This window comes from Lygodium microphyllum, chromosome 1 (assembly GCF_053477565.2).
Source record: "Lygodium microphyllum isolate KBCC chromosome 1, Lygodium_microphyllum_v1.1.10, whole genome shotgun sequence".
NCBI lineage: Eukaryota > Viridiplantae > Streptophyta > Polypodiopsida > Schizaeales > Lygodiaceae > Lygodium > Lygodium microphyllum.
This window is the reverse complement of record NC_141135.1, coordinates 45,742,390-45,765,481: the sequence shown is the minus strand read 5'-3', so window position 1 is coordinate 45,765,481 and position 23,092 is coordinate 45,742,390. Positions and strand designations below refer to the sequence as shown.

General features: G+C 42.4%; 1 protein-coding gene across 2 annotated transcripts in view; it reads left to right on the top strand.

Moving 5' to 3' along the window:
* SETH2 (UDP-Glycosyltransferase superfamily protein) overlaps window positions 1-23,092 on the top strand; it is a 115,633-nt gene that overhangs the window by 41,047 nt on the left and 51,494 nt on the right. The window contains exons 2-5 of one of the 2 annotated variants that reach the window (XM_087676350.1): window positions 12,776-12,841; window positions 12,948-13,348; window positions 13,441-13,595; window positions 13,851-13,941. In XM_087676350.1, the coding sequence (XP_087532476.1) occupies window positions 12,808-12,841; window positions 12,948-13,348; window positions 13,441-13,595; window positions 13,851-13,941 (681 nt within the window). In that variant the 5' untranslated portion in view covers window positions 12,776-12,807. Of the gene's footprint in view, window positions 1-12,775; window positions 13,349-13,440; window positions 13,596-13,850; window positions 13,942-23,092 lie in introns of both variants that reach the window. The other variant, XM_087676341.1, reaches the window with a different exon arrangement.

Below are 23,092 nucleotides of genomic sequence, written 5' to 3'. Positions count from 1 at the left end.
CTAAGCCCGATGTTTCTTATTTTAGGGTTTTTGGATGTGATGCCTATGTTCACATTCCCAAGGCTCATCGTAATAAATTTGAAGCAGCTTCCCGAAGACAGGTGTTTGTTGGCTACAGCTCTCAGTCTCACGGCTATTGTTTGTATGGTCCTGTCAAGCGGGATGTGTACACCAGTCGAGATGTGCGGTTCGTGGAGGTTCCGGCAATAGCAGCGGGTGAGGAGCATCCCGTTCTTGGAGATCCAAGGGAGAGTTGGGCTCTCGAGCCAGTTCCTTTGGAGCCCGCGCCTTTTGATTCCGATTTCGTTTCCGATACAGAGTCTACTGTTCCACCGGTCACCCCCGAGGAGTTACCACCGGTGGATATCCCAGAGTCTTCAGCTGCTGGAGAGCGAGGAGGAGAGGTCCAGCCTCCTCCTCGTTGGGCCCGTGACACACTCCGTGATTAAGGGATCGAGGGAGTTCCTGAGGAGTGGGGACCGCAGGATGGTCCGCGGCGGTCACGAAGGCACCAGGCACATTCTATGAAGCTTGTTTGCTCTAACTATTGTTTGATGACCCATGTTATGCAGGATCGAGAGTCCACCTCCGTGAAGGAAGCTTTACAGTCCGCACCATGGAAGAAAGCTATGGAAGTCGAGTTGGAGACTATTGAGAGGAATGGCACTTGGTCACTCGTGCCTCGCCCCTCGAATAAGAAGGTGATTGGCGTCAAATGGGTCTTCAAGTCCAAGTACCTTAGCGATGGTTCTTTGGACAAGCACAAGGCTCGCCTTGTTGCTAAAGGTTTTGCACAGCGCCCAGGGATTGATTGTCAGGACACTTTTTCCCCCACTGCTCGTATGGCGACTATTCGAGCTGTTCTTGCCTTGGCTGGCCATAGAAGATGGCTTGTCTACCAGTTGGATGTGAAGTCGGCCTTCCTCAATGGTGATTTGAAGGAGGAGATCTATGTCGAGCAGCCTCTTGGCTTTGGATCTTCAAATGGGCAAGTCTACAGGTTGAAGAAGGCCTTGTATGGCCTCAAGCAGGCTCCGCGTGCATGGAATGAGAAGATTGATTCGTTCCTTCAGTCACAGTTGGGATATTGGTGTTCCAAGGCCGATCTGTAGCTTTATGTACACACTTCCGTGGCTGGTTGTGTGCTTTTTGTGTTGTATGTTGATGATTTGATTGTCACAGGTGATCATGCACAGAAGGTCAAAGAGACGAAGGCAGCTTTACATCAGACGTTCGAGATGACGGATTTGGGTCTACTTCATTTCTTCTTGGGCCATGAGATTTATTAGTCTCAGAGGGGGATTTTCATCTCTCAGCAGAGATATGTATAGGAGCTCTTGGTTTCTTTTGCGATGGAGGATTGTCGGACCATTTCTACTCCTATGGATTTGAACTGGAAGGCCACTTCACATTCAGCTTCTCCCATGGCGGATGTTTCCCGCTATCGTCAGTTGATTGGATCATTGATTTGGCTCCTCAACACTCGTGTTGATCTTTGTTTTGCTGTTGGGCTCTTGGCGGGGTTTATGAGTGAACCTTAGACGGTGCATTGGTAGGCTGCCCAGAGGATACTTCGGTATTTGAGAGGGACATCTGATTTAGGGATTCATTATCCAGCAGGCACAAGTGGTTCAGATCTTGTACTTGCAGGTTGGAGTGACTCCGATTGGGCTGGTGATGTGGATCACAGGCGGTCTACAACAGGTTACTGTTTTACCTTGGGTACAGGTGTTATCTCATGGAGTAGCAAGAAGCAGCCCACAGTAGCCCTTTCGTCTACTGAGGCGGAGTACCGGGCCGCGTCTTCTACCACATGTGAGGCTGTGTGGCTTCGGAGATTGTTGGAGGAGCTTGGCTGCCCCCAGACTCGTCCTACTTTGTTGCAATGCGACAATGAGAGTTGCATTGCCTTGGTACGGAACCCTGTTTTCCATACCTGGACGAAGCACATCGAGATCTAGTACCACTTCATCAAAGAGAAGCTTCTGGATGCAACCATCATAGTGGAGTACTGCAAGACGGAGGACAATCTTGCAGATTTGTTTACGGAGGCACTTCCCCAGGCTCTCCTTCGGAGACATGCCAGATCCCTTAGCCTTTTGCCCCGCCCAGGCTCTGAGAAGGGGTGTTAGCGATCAGAGCAGCTAGTCGGGCAGCCAGTCGGACTGCACAGTCGTGGACTGCCACGTGGCAATTCGACCCGATTGCCGACCTGCCTATTTTTGGCGCCCAGTTTCTGGCTATTTATAGCCGAGATTTCAGCAGTCTTCTCCCACTTCTGTATGCAGGTTCCAGGCTAGAGATACGTGCAGATTCCGTCTCTGTTCACAGATTTCAGATAGGAGATCGTGTAGATTGCAGCGGGCTTCGAGGTAAACAGCAGGTTGCATCGAGGTGGAGACACACAGTCCAGTGCACTGTGTCCGTGTACATATCTGCATATCTTTGTATACAGCACACTTTATACAGCATATCTTCATCTTCCACTGTCTCTTTCTCTCTCCTCTCTCTGCGTTCTCTCTTTTCCAGTCTTACGCTTCCGCACCGCTGCACTTTGACAGGTAGATTATTAAGTGGATCTTCAGATACTTGCAAGGTGCTCAGTCACATGCATATTATTTCCGGAGGGGGAAGACTTGCAATTACACACCTATAGTGATTCAAACTAGGTTGGTGATGCAGACACTAGGTAGGCTACTAGTGGACACTGTTTCTTTTTGGGCCGTTTATGCATTTATGGCTAAGCAAGAAACAGCCTATAGTGGCTACCTCATATTGTGATACTGAGTACAGGGAAGCCTTTACGGCAACAATGGAATGTGTATGGTTGCATAGATTATTGGCTGATCAACATTTATCATTGGAGGGTCCTACATCCATTCATATTGACAGTTAGAGTGCTATTGTAGTGGTATGAAATCTTGTGTTTCATGCTCGCACGAAACATATTGAGGTGTATTATCATTATGTCAGAGAGAGATGCTATGCAGGAGAGACCAACTTGATGTATGTTCCTACACTAGAAAATGTTGCAGACATTTTCACCAAGGCACTATCTCGTGAGAAGTTTGAGGCTTTTCGCAAGTCCTTAAACTTGCTACCCTTTGGTGATTGATCATTCTTGTACTTTACCACATTGGCAGGACAGGGGGGTTGTTAGAATTTGCTAATTCTATGGGCAATGCCCAATGTTTTAGTCTTTAGTTTTTTTTTCAATTCTTAGGGTAAACACAACTAAAGTTATAAGTTGTATCACTACTCTTAGAGTTAGAGTTAGAGTTAGAGTCAGTTAAACTCTAGTTGAGTTAGAGCTAGGTCTATCTTAGACCTATCTTGTACCTTTCGTTCTCATTCTTTTAGTTTAGCAAGTATACTCTACCCTTTTGCTTCAACACACTCTCATTCTCTCTTTTCTCTCCTCCATAGTTGGCTGTCATTTTCCAACAAGTAGAAAATTTGCATTTTCAACAAAGTGTAGGAAACAAGGGCTGCTTGATGCCTTGATGCTGTTGCCTAGCCTCTTGGAGAAGTTTCTTGGCTGTTAGGAAGGTCAAATGGGCAGACCACTTGTATGGGCTGTGAATGCAACAAACATAGGCTGAAAATCTGTGTTTAATAAAGCTAGTCTGCTCCTCCACGATGAAAACTTGCACTTCTGCAAGAAATCTCCAGACATCGTCCTTAGTTAGGCGATGATACCATGTGAGTGTACAATAGAAGAGAAACACGAACATAGAGAGAAGAGCGCGCGCACACACACACACACACACACACACACACACACACACACACACACAGAGAGAGAGAGAGAGAGAGAGGGAATAATATTGCACTAATTGAAGAAGAATGCTGATACAATGGGGATGGATCTATCGGTCCCTGCATACAGTCCAAAGTGTTAGTGAGGGCACCAGATCAGGTTTATGACGATGGCACCACTAAGCATGGAGAGTTGGAGTATCGGAGTATGCACATGCAAATGGAAGACTAAAGATTAAAGAATGTATGTGTGTTTGCTAAGTGGGGATGTGGCTGTAAGTAGCCAAAAGACAAAACATCTGGCTGACTTGCATTTGTAGGGGCCATAAATGCTGGTCACTCTCCTAAAAAAGCCAAAAAAAAGGAGACCCCAAAAAAAATCCTAGATGACAATAATAATGTCTAACAGGTGTAGGCAAATTGTGGAAAGTAGAAACTAGCCTAGGAATGCACAGAGGAAGCTGACAATTGAAGAAAATACACCTAAATTGCCAAAGCTTCTATGTCTCTGTTAGACTTTGATAGGAGCTCACAACTAGGAGATAACGGATTGGCATAATTGACATAAGTTGGCTAACAAATCAACTCTGGGATTTGATTTGCTAGACTTAGTCAATGCATGTGAAAAGGCATGCTTATGGTTCACAACATCTGCACATGGATGAGGTTCAAACGCTCGGCCAGTAGTAGCGGCTTACACTCTCTTTGGCACTAGAGAGTTGTGAGGACAATATCAATGGGGCTAAAATGTTGCAGAGGCCGGTGTGGCCTTTGTCGCATGGTCTCAATTGGAGCCGGAATTTGAGAATGATGACTTGTAAGGCGAGTTATTATGTCATGAGGACATGTATTTTTGAAACCTCACTTAATATGTGGATTAATTTTTAATCACGTAGTTAAGTAAATGTTGCACATGTGAGCTGTAATTGGGGTCAGAGTAAATTTACGAGCTTAGGACCCGAGAAAATCACGGGATGTCAAAGGCAAAAGTTGCTATAAGTTATGCCGCACAGGTAGTTGGTGGTATTTGGTGCGAGTTGTTGGCCTAGGTCATTCATTTGGCTATAAGTGTCAGTTGGTGACACTAAAGAAGTGGTGTTTAATGGTACCTAACACCAATTTGATGGTCAAAGATGTCGCAGAGACACTCAGGAATGGAAGTTGCCCAACCAATTTAATTATTGGCCAGTTAGATTATTTTTCAGGCTATCGAAATAATTATTAGATTAACTTTCAGTATTTAAAGATTGAAAATTAATATTTAATTATGGATAATGCTGGAAAAACCATTTGAGAGGGCCACCACTTGTCAAAAATATCCATGCAAGACTAAAAAACGTCTTTAGAGGCTATAGAGAGGCATTTTTGTGTATTCAACTTGCAAGAGAGGGGAAGGAGATCCTGTTGGTCTAATTTGCAGCCATTGAAGGACCTTTTGAGGCAGCCAGGGGTAGGAGAAGACCAATTGACAACACGCGATAGCATCTACAAGCTGTTGAGACACGACAACAGCAGTAAATGACTCATTTTCTTTAATTCTTTGCATCTACAAGCTGTTGAGACGACAGAGCAGCGATAGTAAATGAAAGATTTTCTTCAGTTCTTCGCGAAGAAAGTCTGAAATTTCTCTCTTCAGTATTCTCTCTCATCTCCCAGCCTTTCTACAGCCTTGCTCCAAAGATTGTAGCATTGAGATCACCAGAGACCGAGAAATTTCAGATTTCTTTGCTCTAAACTCTATTTTGCAGCAAAAATTAGGGTTAAGCAATAGCCTCGGGAAGTGTGCCAGAATTGGAAGCTCCAAGACTTGGATTTTTCAGGGCTGAAGGTGAATTTCAGCCAAATTCAGGTGGAGGACTAGCTAGCCATTGAATTTGGGGCATTTCCATCATCTATGAAGTGAGTGAAGGCCAATTGATTGCCTGAATCAGAGGGCAAATCAGATTGAAGACTTGTTGGTCATTTTGAGGAACAAGGGGAGTTGGAATACCGAAAGGGATTGAGAGAATCCCATTGTAAATCAACTTCTTCAATAGAGGTAAATAAATACTGAAAGGGGTACCAATTTTGGGGCCAATGAGGTGTGCATTGTCCAAGGTCAATAGGTAAATTTGTATTTTCAGATTTGCATTTATTGTTTGGTGCTATAATTAAGTTGTAATTAGGGATTTACCACCCATCCACGGAAGGAAGGTTGGTTACACCTTATCCTTCTTCTTCCTCCTCTCCTTCTCCTTTTACAATGCAATTAGTTTCTTGCAATCCTTTTGGAGATATCCCTTCTTACCAGAATGGTAGCATTGACTTTTTTAGTTCTGCTTGTCACCCATCTTTGAAGTAGTCAATGCACCCAAAGGATGGTCACCAACATGAGATGGTAACCTCCCATGTAAAGCAAAGCAGCCTCATTCTTGAGTAGGATTGAGGTGATATGTTCAAAGCTGAGAGTTGTTGAATTTGAGCTTGTAATGCGGAAATATGCTAGGATTTGCAAAATAAAGCATAAAAACACAAAACGCAAGAATGATGATAACTAAGTAATTGAAAAGTATTGAATAATGAATGCATAAATGAATGAATGCGTACAAATGCTGAAGGGCAGAGCTGTCCAATATCCAATGGATCTTGTGGGAGTGGGTTGAGGAAGGTATTGGAGTGTCTTGTCCACTGAAGATGGATCTTGAGTTTGGAAACCACCAAACAGAGCCAAATCTGATGTAGGATGGGCAGGCAGCAAAAACAGCTTGTAGAGGTAGGAGCAGGATGGTCCTGTTAGAGTGCAGCAAATGCAGAAGTGTATGGCCAGACTGAAAGAAGAATAGAACACAGAGAGAAGGGAGGGAGAGAAAGAGACAGTAGCACGTAGCAATTTGTAGGGAATGAATGCTGAATAAGGAGATTAGATATGTACAACGGGCTATCGAATGTATTTGCTAGAGATCTCTCAACCTGCAAGCACACAATCTGAATGAATGTGCCCCTGGGCTGGACAGCTTATAAATAGCCCAAATAAAATAATAAAATATGGCAGGTTGGCTAGTAAAAAACTGACCAACTGCAGTAAATCAATATGACTGCACAAAAACAATAAAAAAATGCTGCACAGGCAGGCTGCCTGCCATGTAGTCCCTGCCTGTACTGCCCGCCTTTTCTGGCATTGTCCCACCTACCCAAAATTGCTATGATCATGCTGGTGACTGCTCCAAATTGTCTAACCTGATTCGAAAACTTGTAAATTTTGTCAGAAGTGCACGGAGGAGCCATTGGGAGAGGATAAGAAGAGAGAATAGAGAATAGAAGGTATATAGAGAGAGAATACAGCCAAACCAACAGCAAAGACCTCACAAAATGAGAGTTCACATGCAATGTAACTAAAAATTTGATAAAAAATGAAGGCTGACTGCTGCAAAATGAAGAAAAACTAGTCAAAAACAGCCAGAAACAGCAAAAATGGCATGTACAGTCTCCCCAACCATGGTTAGGAGCAGAAAATGAAAAACATAGGCAAGTGGAGCATTGAATGCAGCAAACCAACAATTGCAACTGTTGAACACAGGATAGAAGAGAAAGAAAACAGAAGAACATTGCAAAAGAAGAGAACTCAGAGATGTGCTCTGGAAATGGAATCCATATACCAAACACAAGAATGACATGCACAATAGTGAGTCATTGGTTGCATGGGCATTGGCATTGGCTCCTCTCTCCAATAGGAAGACCACTTGAAGAATGATGATGACTGAATGGGAGGAGGAGGAGCCACATAATAAATCGGTATAAAATAGGCCTAAAATGGCAGGTGATCAGGCAGCATTTAACACTGGCCGATTGGCATAAAATACCACAAATGTTGCACAAAAATTACTAGAATAATGCCTAAATAAAAGGCAATGTGCTCAGCCCTAATAGGCATGAAGAGACTCACACATGAGCTGAAAAACGTGCTAACAAATCTGCCCTAAAATAAGTGTACACTGCTTATGCCCCATCCAAGGGATAACCAACTCTCTAATACCCCTCTCAGATCTTGGATGTGGCATAAGGCTCAGGGATATGGATTGCTACCAAAGGACGGCCTAAGGAAGAGCTTTCATAAACAAGTCTGCTAAGTTATCCTCCTTATAATATGCCACATCAATAGTCTCATCCAAGATCTTCTCTCAAATGAAACGGTATTGTATCTCAATGTGCTTTGACCTAGCATGGAATATAGGATTCCGTGTCAAAGCAATGCAACTCTCATTGTTACAATGAAGTGTAATAGGACCTATTTGAGGACAGCCAAGCTCTCCTAACAATCTCTAAAGCCACATTGTCTCATGATTTATAGAAGATGCTGCCCTATACTCCACCTTTATAGATGATAGGACAGTTGTGGACTACTCCTTGCTACAAGAGATAGCACTTGCACCCAAAGTACATTGACCTCCTGTGGTGAACGTCTTCAGTCCAATCTGAATTTGTCAAGCCCTGTTTGAATTTGTCTAGACTTGTAGAATAAAGGTTGAATCTCTTATACTTGATGGATAATAATACCTAGGTGGGGGTCCCCCTTAGGAATTGCAAATTCCTCATAGTAGCATTAGCATGCCAATGAACTAGCTTGGGTTCACTCATAAACCTTGCAAGCAAACCTATAGCAGAGCACATATCAATTCGAGTATTGAGGAGCTATATCAACAACCAATCAATTGCCTATAGCGGATAGCTTTTGCTACCAATGAATTTGTATGTGCTGTAGCCCTCAAGTTTGGATCCATGGGAGTAGAAATAGGCTGACATCTCTCCATCTCAAGGTGGTCAAAAGCTCCTGCACATATTGTTGTTGTTGAGAGGTGAAAATTCCCCTCATAGTTTGCTAAATCTCATGATGCAGAAAAAAGTGGAGAAGTCTCATATCTATCATCTTGAACATCTCATGTAGTGCCTTCTTTGTTTGCTTGACCTTTTGGGTATGGTCACTTGTCAGAATGAGATTATCCATGTAAAGCATGAACAAAGTGTGCTCTCTAATTGAGGTGTGGACACAACTGGGGATTAGTAGCGGAATGCTGATATTCTAACTTTCCTTGGAGGAACAAGTCTGTCTTCTCGTTCTAAGGATCTGAAACTTGTTTGAGGCTATAAGGGGTCTTCTTGAACTTGTAAATGTTGCCATTTGATGAGGAAAAATCAGAAGGCTGCTCAACATAGATCTTCTTCTTCAAATTACCATTAATGAAGGCGGACTTTACATCTAGTTGATAAACCGATCATCTTCTATGGTTAGCTAAGGTAAGTAAGAATGGTCCTAATGAAAGCCATTTGAGCTATAGGTGCAAAGTTATCATGGAAATTCACTCTTGGCCATTGCGTAAACCTTTTAGCAACCACCACGCCTTGTGCTTATCCAAAGTTCCATCATTGTGTTATTTGGTCTTGAAAACCCACTTGATTCCAATGACCTTTCTATAAAGAGTTTGTGGCACAAGATCCGAAGTGCCATTCCGCTCAATGATCTTCAACTCCTGTCTCATAGCCTTTGCCATTGCTTTAGAGATGGTCTCCCTATCTTGTATGGCACGAGTCATCAAATAGTAGTTAGTATAAACAAGCTTGGTGGAATGTGCCTGGTTTCTCTATGAACGCCACGGGCCATCTTTTAGCACCTACTCCTTAAAAACTCCCTCATCCTTGCATCATGGAGTGTATTGCGTGCCCAATGTGAGGAGGAGGCTGATACTCCTTTCGTCGCTATGTCTCTGATGAAGTCTTTGAAATATCCATTGGTGTTGATTCAATGGGTGAATCTGGTGGTGAAGCAGTCTCCTTCTTTACAAATGATGGAGCCTTAAGAGGCATAGGCTCCAAAGGCACTGGCTTAGGTGCCCAATTGTCACTTGGATCTCTAAGTACAGGATGCTCATCATCCCGCTTTGTAGTTGGAAACTCCATGAACCGAATATCTCGACTCATATAGACCTTCCGTGAAACGTGATCATGAAGCACGTATCCTTGTGACTGCGAGCTATATCTTATGAACACCTATATCTCGACTCATATAGACCTTCCGTGAAACGTGATCATGAAGCACGTATCCTTGTGACTGCGAGCTATATCTTATGAACACCTATATTTTGGAAGCTAGCTTGGACTTATCCCTTTGTTTCTTTGGGATGTGAACATAGGTACACTCGAATCCCTTGAAATAAGACACATCCAATTTTAGACCAAAGTAATTCTCAAAAGGTATGGCATGAATCATCATGTGTCTTTGTATATCCTAGAGGCTAGGCTTTGTAAATCTTGTATCTTTCCAAACATTCAACATTGTTTGTCGTATGATTAGATGCACTTGAATCAAAATACCATACATCATCACTTGTCCTCTCTCCTGTAATAACATTCATAATATGTTGCATGACAAATATATGCTCATTTTTGTCATTCTACCTCAAAGACAATGCATAATTTTCTTGCTACAATTACCACTTCTAATGTTATATTTCTTATCAAAACAATGGGTTGCAATATACCATTTTTTTCCACAATAATGATAGACAATGCTTGACTCACAAGAACCTCTATTTTTCCATTCCCCTCTTTGTCTAGAGCCATCCACCTCTTCGTCTAGAGCTCTCCTTGCCTCTAAAATTACTACAGCCTTCTAAAATCTACATATCACCAAACTGTCGATTTAGCTTGTTTTGCTGGTTACCATGAGCACATCCCATACCATGATCTCTCAAAGAGGACTTGGCACGTCCCCTTTTTGAACTTAAGTAGAATGCTTAGACTGTGCACTAATTATTTTTCATGAATTAGTAATCATGAGAGAGTCCATCAAAGTTTGGGGACGACTTTTCTATATGCATAAAAGTGACAAAAGATTTCTAGGTCTTTTCATTATTAAGGTTACCTAATGTTGACAAAACTAAATCATCATCATTTGGCATTGTATTAATAGCCATCAAAGCATTTACAACGCTTCTCACTTTCAAAACAGACTCATTTACAAATATCTTCCCATTCTTTAATATTTCTAGCTTTTGCATGAACCAAATCTTTCTTGCCTTTGTGTTCATAAAAAATATTTTCTCAAAGGTGGTCCAAGTTGTATGGGAATCCTCTCTATTTTTAATATAATCCAATATATTATTATTAATAACAGTAGATAACCGATACATCACTTTTTTATCCTTGGCATTCCATTCTTTTTGTGTCTCTAATTCTTCTGCAGTTGGATGCTCACTTAGTTCTAGCTTCTTTTCTTTACCTAAAACAAACTCTTATAGGCATTTTTCAATAAGAAAGTTCATTAGATAGAATTTCCATGAGGGGTAGTTCTTGTATAGTTTCTCAATGATGGGGTTTCCACTATTCTTAGCCATTGTGACAAAATTAAGTACCAAACAAGCAAGTCTTTTGTAACCTTTTACAAGAAATGCATATCAATAAATATTCTTTTAAATTGGGAGCAATTTGAGAGAGTTTCAGTGTCCCACATGTAAAACCCTAATTTGGGAGGTCCCAAACTTTCTATAAGTAGACAGCCTGCCCTCCCATTTAGCGAATCTCATTTTTGCAAGTTTTAGGTGCTCTAGCTTTGCTTTGCACACCCCATTTGTGGAGGACATCTCAGTTGAGGCTGCCCATCACTGTCTACATCCATCCGGCACCTGTAGTGATACCTATGGGATTGTTGGTGGCCAAGGAGAGTATCCTACCTTTATGGCTTGTAGCACATGGAGTTCTAGTAGTGGTTGGCTAGCCTGGATGCAGTAGGATGGAGTCTTTAAGTGCTGCCCACAGCAGTGCACCAAGAGCCTCCAAGAATTTCCTATAGTCATGCAAGGCAGTGTAATTGGTGTGGAGAGGAAGTTGTTGCCTATTCTGTTGAGTTGCGCCTAACCTGGATTGCATTGCTTGTGGGGGCCTTTTGCACTGGCAGCCAGTCAGGGCTACTGTTTATTCTACGAGGCAAAGGTGCATGATATGAGCTTCATCATTGAGGTGGGTTCAAATGTCATGGTAGGTCTAGAGGCTTTGCCCGGGCGCTAGGTACCACAGCCTATGATGTCACGATTAGAGGTTTGGGAGATAATGGAGACCCTCACAGGGTGGAACATCTGCAAGGCATGCTGCTAGATGATTTTCAGTGGTGAGAGCTTTTTGGTCTACGCTATTCTAGTAGAGTTTGGTCGTCCATCGTCCATGGTAGGTCTGGAGGCTTTACCCAACTGTGAGGTACTAGAGCCAATGGTGTCACGATCAGAGGTTTGGGAGATAATTGAGAGGCTCATATGGTGGCACATCTAGAAGGCACACCGCCAGATGATTTTCAGCAGTGAGAGCCGTTCAATGTATGCTACCCTAGCAGAGCTTGGGTGTTCATCATCCATTCACTTCATGGCTGCTAGAAGCAGCTACAGGGTGAGACTAGACATGAATAGGGCTGTGGTAGTAGTTAATTCATATCTGGAGTGGCCATGGCTTGTTTTTCACGTTACAAGATGGCTGCCATTGGTGGTGTTACATTCCTCTTCCATGGCTTCTATCCCCCATCCTCCGTAGATCACCCTGATAGGCTCGTCTATATGAGTGGTTTCTGATCTATAGACAGCTCCATCTAGACTGTTGAGCACTTGTATTTCACTGTAATTTACTTTTGAGTAATATCGTTGGCCACACTGTTTTTTGCCAAAATAAAAAGTGAGCTTTCTTGATGATTATGTCCTGCAAAACAGCTCCCCTAATGTAGTCATTGTAAACCAGCATCCTTATTTTAGACATATTCTTAAGCTTGCTGTTTCGAGTATATAGAACCTGTCTAAACCTTATCAACCTTGGAAAAAAAAGCTCAGTTTTCTATTTCAAATGCATTCTATGCAATTGTTTTAAATCTGTAGTTTTCAAATGTTTTTTGTGTTCAATCATCAATCTGGAACAAGGTAAATGTGTAAGACTGTTCAGTATGCAGTTAGCAACAGCACCACATGAATGACTTCTCAAATGAATTGTTTTCTGAATATGTTTCCAGGTTGTTGTGATGACTCATGCTTATGGAAGAAGATGTGGAGTACGGCACATGACAAATGGGCTGAAGGTTTACTACGTTCCCAGACTGGCATTTTTGATGCAAAACACTTTGCCCACCATTTATGGAACTTTTCCTGTTCTTCGTGACATATTAATACGTGAATGCATCACAGTGGTGCATGGTCATCAGGCTTTCTCAACTCTTTGCCATGAGGCTCTTCTGCATGCAAGGACAATGGGCTACAAAGTTGTTTTCACAGACCATTCTCTTTATGGTTTTGCTGATCTTGGGAGCATACATATGAACAAAGTATTGCAGTTCACTCTTGCAGATGTGCATGAAACTATTTGTGTATCCCACACTAGCAAGGAGAACACAGTCCTTAGATCAAGTTTGCCCCCACAAAAAGTGTTTGTAATACCTAATGCTGTAGATACAGCCATGTTCAAGCCTAAACCAAGTACTTGCTCATCAGATGAAGTGGTGATAGTAGTTATCAGCAGGCTAGTTTACCGCAAAGGTGCAGATCTCCTGGTCGAAGTTATTCCAGATGTTTGCCGCTTATTTCCCAATGTATGTAGACCTTTCTTAAGGTTTAGCTTTTAATTTTCTCTTCAGTGTTCTGTTTCATAGCAAGTTAATTTTGGTATTTTATTACCACAAAGGTACGGTTTTTAGTTGGTGGGGATGGACCAAAAAGGGTTCGCTTAGAAGAAATGAGGGAGAAGCATTCACTTCAAGAGCGGGTAGAGATGCTTGGTGCTGTTCCACATGCACAGGTCCGATCGGTGCTGGTGCGTGGTCACATTTTTCTAAACAGGTCAGTTCTGTTGAGAGTAATTGAAAAATAGCTTTGCTTAAGAAGGTCAAATTGCATAGCTCTGATCTGCATAAACTGGGGTTCTACTTTTATAATGTTAAGCCATAAGGCTTTGATCTGCAGAAACTGGGCCGTCAGTTAACACCACAGTCTTTGAGGTTGTGATTAGAAGAGCTGAGCATGAGATCTTTATATTTTTGTCATGCCTATTGATCCATTCCTATTTGTGAGTGTTTGTTACTTCTGGTTGCACAGTTCTCTTACGGAAGCTTTCTGCATTGCTATTTTGGAGGCTGCTAGTTGTGGACTTTTGACCGTAAGCACGCGTGTTGGAGGTGTTCCAGAGGCATGTATGGATTTACACTTTCTTTAATGCTAGAGATTTAAGTTGTTACACCTTTTTCCATTTGAATTTGATCGTTTCTGTTTCTGAGGACATCTAGCATGAGGAGGGGCCTGTGTGTTTCCTCACATTGTTGGAATGTACATCAGCCCTCTTTTTGCATTACACTATATTGGATTTCAAATATAGCACGTGGCATCTGCTATTGAATGTCCCGCAGATCTCTATTTGGGTTAGGTGCCTCAATTCAAAATAAATACCTTGTTAAATGTTGGCTGACAAGATTGTGAAGATGAGCTTCTCTGTTGAGATAATCTCAATCAACTTAAATGCAAAAATATTGCTATAGAGCCCAACGGGCAGGTCGATTTCAAAAATTCTTACCTTTGGGTGTATTGATGCATTGCAAATTTGACAAGAAGCCATGAATCTTGGCTGGTTCACAGACTGGGATTTTTGTCCCAGCAGTGATGGTGGGGTGCTCTCAACACTTTGAGTCAGTGACCTATTGTTCAGCATTTAAGAACGCTTTCACAACCTATTGACAGAAGGAATGCCCATCATCCTCCACCCTAGTTGTGTTTACATTTTATGAGATAGATGACATCTTTGCAAGGCTTGAAGAGGAAGGGCCATGCTGCTAGACCCTTTTTGCCATTCTTCATCACTTATGGCAGAGGCAGGACCTTGTAGCATTGCCACAGGTTTGCCAATAGTTTAGCTCCAACAGCGCTGCAGGTCAGCTGCAGCAAGGCTGCAGAAGCCAGGAAAAATATGGAAACAAGGGCCTTTTACTTTTCTGAGGGTGGCCAGGGTTCCAGCAAAGTCAAGAATGGTTATCTTTGGTAGCCAGAGTGGTTATCCTCAGGCTGCTTTTGCAGCTAGAGCAGTTACTCTCAGATGGTTGCTGCAGCAGTTACTCTCCGGTGTCTATGTTACAATAGACAAGTGACAGAGCTAGCTGCAGAAGCTGTCATTCCTAGGCAGCTACCTGAGCAGCACTGGACCATTGGATCTGTGGTTCTGAGTGGATGCCCTCAAACAGCATCTATAGTGTGTATAGAGTGAGTGGTAGGGCATCCTTATATATCTTGCACTGAGCTAAGATTTTGCTAAGTTTTTGTTGTAGCAACTCCGTTGTAACAACTCCGTTGTAACAACTTCTATCTTCTTTTCAGCATGACTTTTGTGCGTGCTTGAGTAATTAATCAGTCTCTTCTTTCTCTTGTTCTCTCTTTGTATTAATTATGAAAAAAAAAGTACAGGATAATAGGATTACAAAGTTCAGGGTGGCTCTCGTTCTTCCTCTCTCTTTCTCTCTCTCGCTCATAGGCCGATTTGGCCTTTTGTAGACATTAATATCTTTTTTTCGTAAAAGGTAATTGTATTAATTACGAAAAAAAAGATACAAGTTTACATGATTACAAGATACACGATGGCTCTAAGCCATCGAGTTACAAAAGTCATGGCAAAGACGCAGAGGAAATTGCCATATGCCAGGGAAGTAAGTCCTCCCGAGGGAGTAAGTCAGAGTGGCGAATGAGATCTATCTGCCAATGCAGGAGACCTTTAAGCCTCGCAATGTGTCCCGGAACATTAGAGGTCGAATAAAAAAGAAAGGCATTCTGAGTGGTCCAATTGTGCCAGCAGCCCCAGTATCTAAGAAAGTGAAACAAGATCTTCATATGCGACTATGCCGGTGTGGGGTATTTGGGCTGTACAAAAACCCAATTAAAAGGGCTTAGCGAGAAACCAACCACTGCTCGCCAAACCGCTAACAAGAGTGACCAGATATTCTTAGCGAGAGGGCAAGAAATAAATCGATGACGGGCCGTGGTGCAAAAGAAACAATTGCCGTTAGAGATTCAACGCTTGGAAAGGGCTGAAGCAAGAGGAAGACCACCAAGCATCACCCTCCAAAGAAAGACCTTGCATTTGAAAGGTGTCTTGTTCAACCAGCCCTCCATCACAGTTGCTTTCCACCATGACTGAGATTTATGCAATCCCCATACAGTATTAGCTTTAGTAACCAGCCATTGATAATATTTAATCAGAAGATGATACACCTGGTTAGCTGAGGCCTTTTCCAAATTCAACCAACGTGCAAGGTCCCAGTCCTGCCAAGGACGAGATCCAAAGCAAGGGTAGGAAACTGTTGTCTGCTCTGGAGTACTAGCAAAAGTTGTTCCCATAAATCACGGTATCCACGAGGGATTCTGAAAAGCCTCCTGGCTGTACGAAACGATATCAACACATTACGACTGGCAAGGGTGGCATTTGCAATTGAAGTCAAGCCCAAACGTGCCATGGGGTTAAATTTTGGTCTGAGCTCATGTTTGTCTTCCCAAGAAAGTAATTGCGAGGCTGTCAACAATTCTAGTTGAAAAGAGTTAGTATGTAAGCGGTCCTCCGCTGGATGCCACCGAGCCTTCTAGAGAACCAATTTCCAGGAGCATACTAAATGAGCAAGCAAGGATGAGGAAGGACTAGAAAACCGAGAGTTTGCATTAAGAACATGCCACCAGGAGCTCCGAATTTGGGTATTACCATGTACAAGCCCGTGATCCTCAAGAAAATAACGGGCTATAATGACCCACGGGTGATGATCCAAGCACATGGCATGAAAAAGAGACCAACGAAGTGCCAGCATATGAGTTTCGGCATCCAAAATAGCCCCACCATCCATGCGTTTGGGGGTACATGCATGCGACCAAGAAATCCATGAAATGCCTGCGTGCAAGGAGTCCTTCCATAACATGAAACGAATGTATTGAGTAAGAGCATTCAAAGTAGTAGTAGTCCAAGGCAACAATGGCAAGAAATATGTGAGCATTGGCAACATAATTGTCTGAGCCACTTTGACGCGAACATGGAAGGGCCAAGCCTGCGACTTCCAATACTGAAACTTGGCTGCCAGTTTCTGTGAAATCCACTCTAGTAGTTGCTTTGGCCAAACATCAACACCCAAAGGGTACCCAAGATGCTTGACAATGGAACCACGGGGAACAACCAGTCCCTGCCAGCCCAATGACTTTAAATCTGACTCCGTGTAATTGAGAATGACTGATTTGAAAGCATTGATATGAAGACCAGACGCCTGACCAAAGAGCATCCAAACATCTAATGCTTTGCGAAAATTATCCTTGTCCGCATGCAAAATCATAAAGCTGTCATCAGCCAAAGATTGATTAATGAAGTGCTGTCCAAAAGGAAGAGACAATCTAGCCAACTGAGTCGAAGCTGCCATAGAAGATAACATCGAAAGAACCGGATGAGTCACAAGGGCAAAGAAGAGAGGACTCAAAGGGCAACCTTGTCTCACAGAGCGTGCAAGGACAAATGGCTCGGTAACACCGCCATTTAGCATAACTCGTGAAGAAGCCGCAGCACTAATTGTGTAGATCAAGCGGGACATCCGAATACCAAAGCCCATAGTAGACATAAGTTTTGCGATAGACATTAATATCTCTCTCTCTCTCTCTCTCACACACATTTTGTGTCTTGACTCTTCTTGTTACGAATCTAAGGATGGTCAATAAGTGTCCCTCGATCTTATCCTTTCGGTTAACTGAGTTTCTAGTCACAACTTTTGGCACCATGCACTAGCACAGTCAGACACTCTTTCTGCATGACACCTGCTGCACAGTCTGACAGTCTCTGTCCACACTCTTTGCACTGCTTGCCTCACACGCACCTGTTTAACTCTTATAGCATTCCCCAGCTTTGCTCTAGCAAGGCTCCAATGGCAAGGAGAGGGCATACTTCTCATAGTGAACCTGGTACACCCAGAGCCACTACACGTCAAATATTTTTGGCAATCCTGCTGGGGGGACATCTTCTTGCTGCAGTCTGGCCCTTTAGACTTGTTCTCTGCATGTTAACCACCTGCTTTGGTAAAACCACAGTCAACGAGCCACCTCTAAGGTGCTTTGTGTGTTGTCATCACTGTCCCACTAACTGCTGTAGTCCCTTCGAACCTCCTCCATCTTATTCTCAGAAGATGAGTAGTTCAGGAGGTGGTGGAGGTGGTCTGCCAATGGTTAGTGAGAGCACTGCCTACCACTACCCAACAAAAGACCTGGGAAATGCTTGAGTCTACTGTCACCTTGGAGGAATTTCAGCAATTGGTGGTAAAGCTAGAGAACACTTGTAGAGAAGCAAAGCTACAGTGAACAAGCATAGATGCCACAGAAGGCAGTGTGATGGACGAATTAAGGAAGGAGTTGGACTTTTTAAGGGTAGACAAAAGAAAGGAGTAAGAGTCCATCTTGCTCCAACTAAGGAAGGAAATGGAGGAATTGAAGAAGGGGAAGCAGACTGCTACATCCATACAGCTATGATGCACATTGTGCAACAACCCTGGGCATTCTCACCCAATTTGTTTCTACGAAAGGTTTGATGTTTTCTTTTCTTTGAAAAGGAGCAGTTTTGTCAAAAGCAGACCATACAAACCTAGAATGCTGCTATTAGAAAGGTTTTACAAGCTACAACAAGGAAACACTGAGTTATCTGAACTACGGCACCTCTTTCTCTGGCTACTTTCAAGGCCCTTTCAATGTAGATCCAAGGGATGGAACAATTCCAGCCAGGTTGGGGTCATACATGAATTATGGAAATCCCCCAATATTGGCAACTCCTCCTTGTCCTATTATGACCTTCCCATCCAACTATGCCCCTAACTCTATGCCATCCTCCCACAATATCTTGTTCTAGGCCATTGTCCTCGCCTTTCATCTCCCCGCACCACACCCACACACACCCATCGCCCCCATCATGACAAATACTTGCTAGCAATGTGGGATTATGGCCATTATCAAAGCAAATGAAACTTACTAGAAAAATTGCCTCCTTGCCAACAATGTCTTGATGCTTGTGACCATTATACAAGAGATTGTCCCAAGAATAAGAAGGCTTCATCTAACCTCATTAGCATGGTAGATATACAACCAAAGACTCCCCCTCTTGTAGCAATATTGACCTGAACTCAAGCCACAACTATGCTGGCTCTGGGTCCATGGCTAACTGTCAAGAAGAATCCTCCACCCACATTCTTGGAGTGGTGGACCAGGCATTCTCTCAAGCAGCAGACCATCTTTAGGATATAGGCCCACCTTTGACATTGCTATAGTTCGCATGTATCCCTCCTAATGCACATTATCTTTCCCCGAGGAGATCAATGCTCTAGAAGATTGTAGAACACTAGATACAACTCTCCCTGGGTGAACTTTTACAGCTCATTCCTTTGATGAGGCAAGAGTTGAAGCAATGGCTTGGGATATTTGAAACCTTGGGTCTAGAGCAAGGGATTAGCCAGCCAATCCATAGCCAAGGGGCACCGGGCACCCTTGACGTTTTTTGGGTATGTTCATAATGTTTTCCTTGCAAGCTTACTGACAAATCATAAATGCCCCTGCCTTATGTTGATGGGAGTTGGTAGAGCAACACAAAGTTGGCCTCTATAGCTACTTTCCCTCTTGTACATCCATGGTGTGAGAGTGCAATAGAAGAACACAAACACAAAGAGAGAAGGGAAGAAAAAAGACTGCAATGAAAGAAGAGAATTGTACTTGTGCACAAACATAGCTTTTCCTCTTTTGAAAACAATTTCTGATGTGCATAGACAATTCTTTTTAACAATTCACTAATCGGTTTAAATCACTCCTTGTGGTTGTTCAGTTGGTCTTTAGGATTCGAGTCATGCCTAGCTACTTCTTGTTGATGCCAAGCCAAGCGTTCCCTAGTTGTGCACTCAATCCAAGTAGTGATTTGCAAGTGTGTCACCTAAGGAGCAAGGTGTTTGCCTAAGTGGGATACTCTATCTAAGGTGAATGAGCTTGCTTAATGTTCCATGGGCTTACACCTTAAGGGCCCCTAGGGATTTGAAGGATCCACCTTATATGGTAAAAAGGTATTTGTGTGATTAGCAGAAGGCTATAATTCCTTACTATGGATCTATCTTATGCCCATATGATTGGTGCTCCTAGTGCCACTCTTATAATGGATGTCCTACATGGCTTGCTTCCCATGACCCAAGTGTGTGTTGTCTTGCTACTTGAGTGAGCTATGAGTCACGATTCTAAGTGCAGTGTATTGCATGTTAGGGTCAATATATCCTTTTTCTGGGTGCTCGTTAGGTGATTGTTAAGGTCCAAGATTCGAAGTGAAATTCTTGATTTGTCTACTCAATGCCATATTGATTTCCTTTCTGCCTTTTTTCCACCAAGTGGGAAAGAGACTTTCCTTTATCCTTTAAAGATGTTTTGCCCATTTTGTTTCCATCTCCGTTCTAGGTGAATATGAATGTGTCTAAGTGGTTGTGATTACCTAGGCTCTTTGAGTTTTTGGGATACACAAGGATGATGTACTTGGAGTCTATAAATGTGTGGTGCGCTAGATGGTTTTTGGGGTTTGCCTATACTAGATCCAAGGTGATGCAATTAGCGTCTGTGTAGGTGCCCTATGTGGGCGGTGTCTCCATGATCAGTGTTTCTATGTGACCTAGCCATGAATGCACTTTGATTCAAATGGTGTGGCTAGTGTGTTACTCAAGTGGTAGGGACTTGAGATTTGAGTGTACTAGAATATCACTGGAATGTTAGAGGATTGAGCACCATGACTTTATTCAAGTGTACTTGGATATTACTTAAGTGTTAGAGGTCCCAGTATAGTGACATTGTTTGAGTGCCACTTGTTACAGCCTCGGACATCTAGATGGACGCTAGTAGCATTGGTTAGAGTGGTTATTAAGTGACTTAGTATATATGCACTAAGGACACTTCAAGGTTAGGATAACCAGCCTTCCTTCTTTGAAATGGTAGTAATGACTTGATTTAACACTAATTACAGCAATTATAAAATATATGAATTTGAAAATACTCACATTACTAAATCTTGGACATTGGACATGTGGTTGGCTCCAAAATCAGCACACCTTGCAGTACTTCTTTCATTTGTATTGCTAAAGGTTGAAGTACACATAGATCCAGCTTGAACTTTGTCAATCTTCTAAAGTGTTGAATGCATAGTGGAGAAGCAATGGTCAACAATGGCAATGGCTGAGAAAGAGAAAATGTGAGCAACAATAGAGAGTAGAGAGTGAGTGATGCACAATGTGTGGATACAATGAGTTGTACCTCTCTTAGGTTTTTTAGATAGATATATGTAAAGTACAAGTGCTAAGGGTGCGTTCATACCCGAGCATGTATAAAAGGCATAGTGGCGTTTTATTTCCAACAATCTTCCACCTAAAGGCAACGTGCCTTTAAGGTTGACGAAAAGAATTAGCTAAGTCTAAGTATGTATAAAGCTGAAATACATATACTATCTAACTCCCATTATTTGTTGGCAATGAGCAAACTGCTTTGTTGGAAGACCCTTAGTCAGAAGATTTAGAGGATTATCATCTATATGTATCTTAACAAGCTCAATGCTTTTGCTGCCAAGTACATCCCTGATAAAGTGATACTTCACCTATATGTGCTTCATCTTTGCATGAAAGACGGGGTTCCATACTAGCATGGTAGCGCTTTTTCTATCACAATGGAGGACAGGGGTCTTAGTAATGCCAAGCATTCTCACCATATGTGAAAGCCAAAAGCGTCCTTGCATGCCTTAGTGGCAACCACATACTTTGCCTCTGTAGTAGACAATGCAACTCACTTTTGTAGTTTGGAAATCGAGGAAATCGCTCCCTCTATGAAAGTGAATACATACCTTGGAAGTAGACTTCCTACAATCAACATGACCAGCATTGTCTCCATTTGTAAAGCTAGGGATAGATGCCTTCTACTTTCCAAAGTAAATGCACAAATCCTTGGTGTTCTTAAGTTATCTCATGATACCTTTTATTGCTTTCCAATGCTTTCTACCAGGATGTACCATGTACTTGCTAACCACTTCCACCGCAAATTCTATGTTAGGATGAAACCAACCTCTCTCCTCGGATAGGGTGGTAAATAACTTGATTAAGCACTATTTACAGCAATTAACAAATTCACAAAACTGAAATGCTTACTTCACCATATAATCTTGGACATTGGACACCGTGTTGGCCCCAAAACTAGTGCCCCTTTCGGTATTTATTTAACTTAATTAAAGAAGAAGTTGATGTAAAGTGGGATTCTCCCAATCCCTTTCGGTATTCCAACTCCCCTTGCTGTTCAAAATGACCAGCAAGTCTACAGTGGGATTCTCCCAATCCCTTTCGGTATTCCAACTCCCCTTGCTGTTCAAAATGACTAGCAAGTCTTCAATCTGATTTGCCCCTTGATTTAGGCAATCAATTGGCATTCACATGCTTTGATGGAGATGGAAAACGCCCCAAATTCATTGATTTGCTGGTCCCTCCACTTCAATTTGACAGAAAACAGCTTTAGCCCTATTGAATTCAAGTTTTGGAGCTTCTAATTTTTAGCACGCTTCTTGAGGTTGCTGCTAAACCCTAATTTCTACTGCAGATTAGGTTTTATAGTAGAGAAATGTGAAATTTCTTAACCTTTCATGATCTCAATGTTGTAATCTTCGGAGCAAGGCTGTAGAAAGGCTGGGAGATGAGAGAGAATGCTGAGGAGCGAGAGAATTTAGACATTCTTCGTGAAGAACTGAAGAAAATTTATCATTTACTGTCACTGCTCTGTCTCAACAGCTTGTAGATACAAATAATTGAAGAAAATCAGTCATTTACGGTTGTTGCCCTGTCTCAACAGCTTGTAGATGTTGTCAGTGTTGTTGATTGGTCTTCTCCTACCCTTGGCTGCCTCAGAAGGTCCTCCAATGGCTTCAAATCAGACTAGCAGGATCTCCTGCCCCGCTCTTGTAGGTTGAATACACTAAAATGCCTCTCTATAGCCTGTAAAGACGTTTTTTAGTCTTGTATAGGTATTTTTGACAAGTGGCAGCCCTTCCAAATGGTTTTTCCAGCATTATCAATAATTAAATATTCTAATAATTATTTTGGTGTCATGAAAAATAATTTGATTGGCCAATAATTAAATTTGCTAGGTAACTTCCATTCTTGAGTGTCTCTGCATCATCTTTGACCATCATATAGGCGTCAAGTAGCATTAAACGCTACTTTTCTAGTGTCACCAATTGATACTTATAGCCAAATGAATGACCTAGGCTAACAATTGGCTCTAGATACCACCAAGTACTT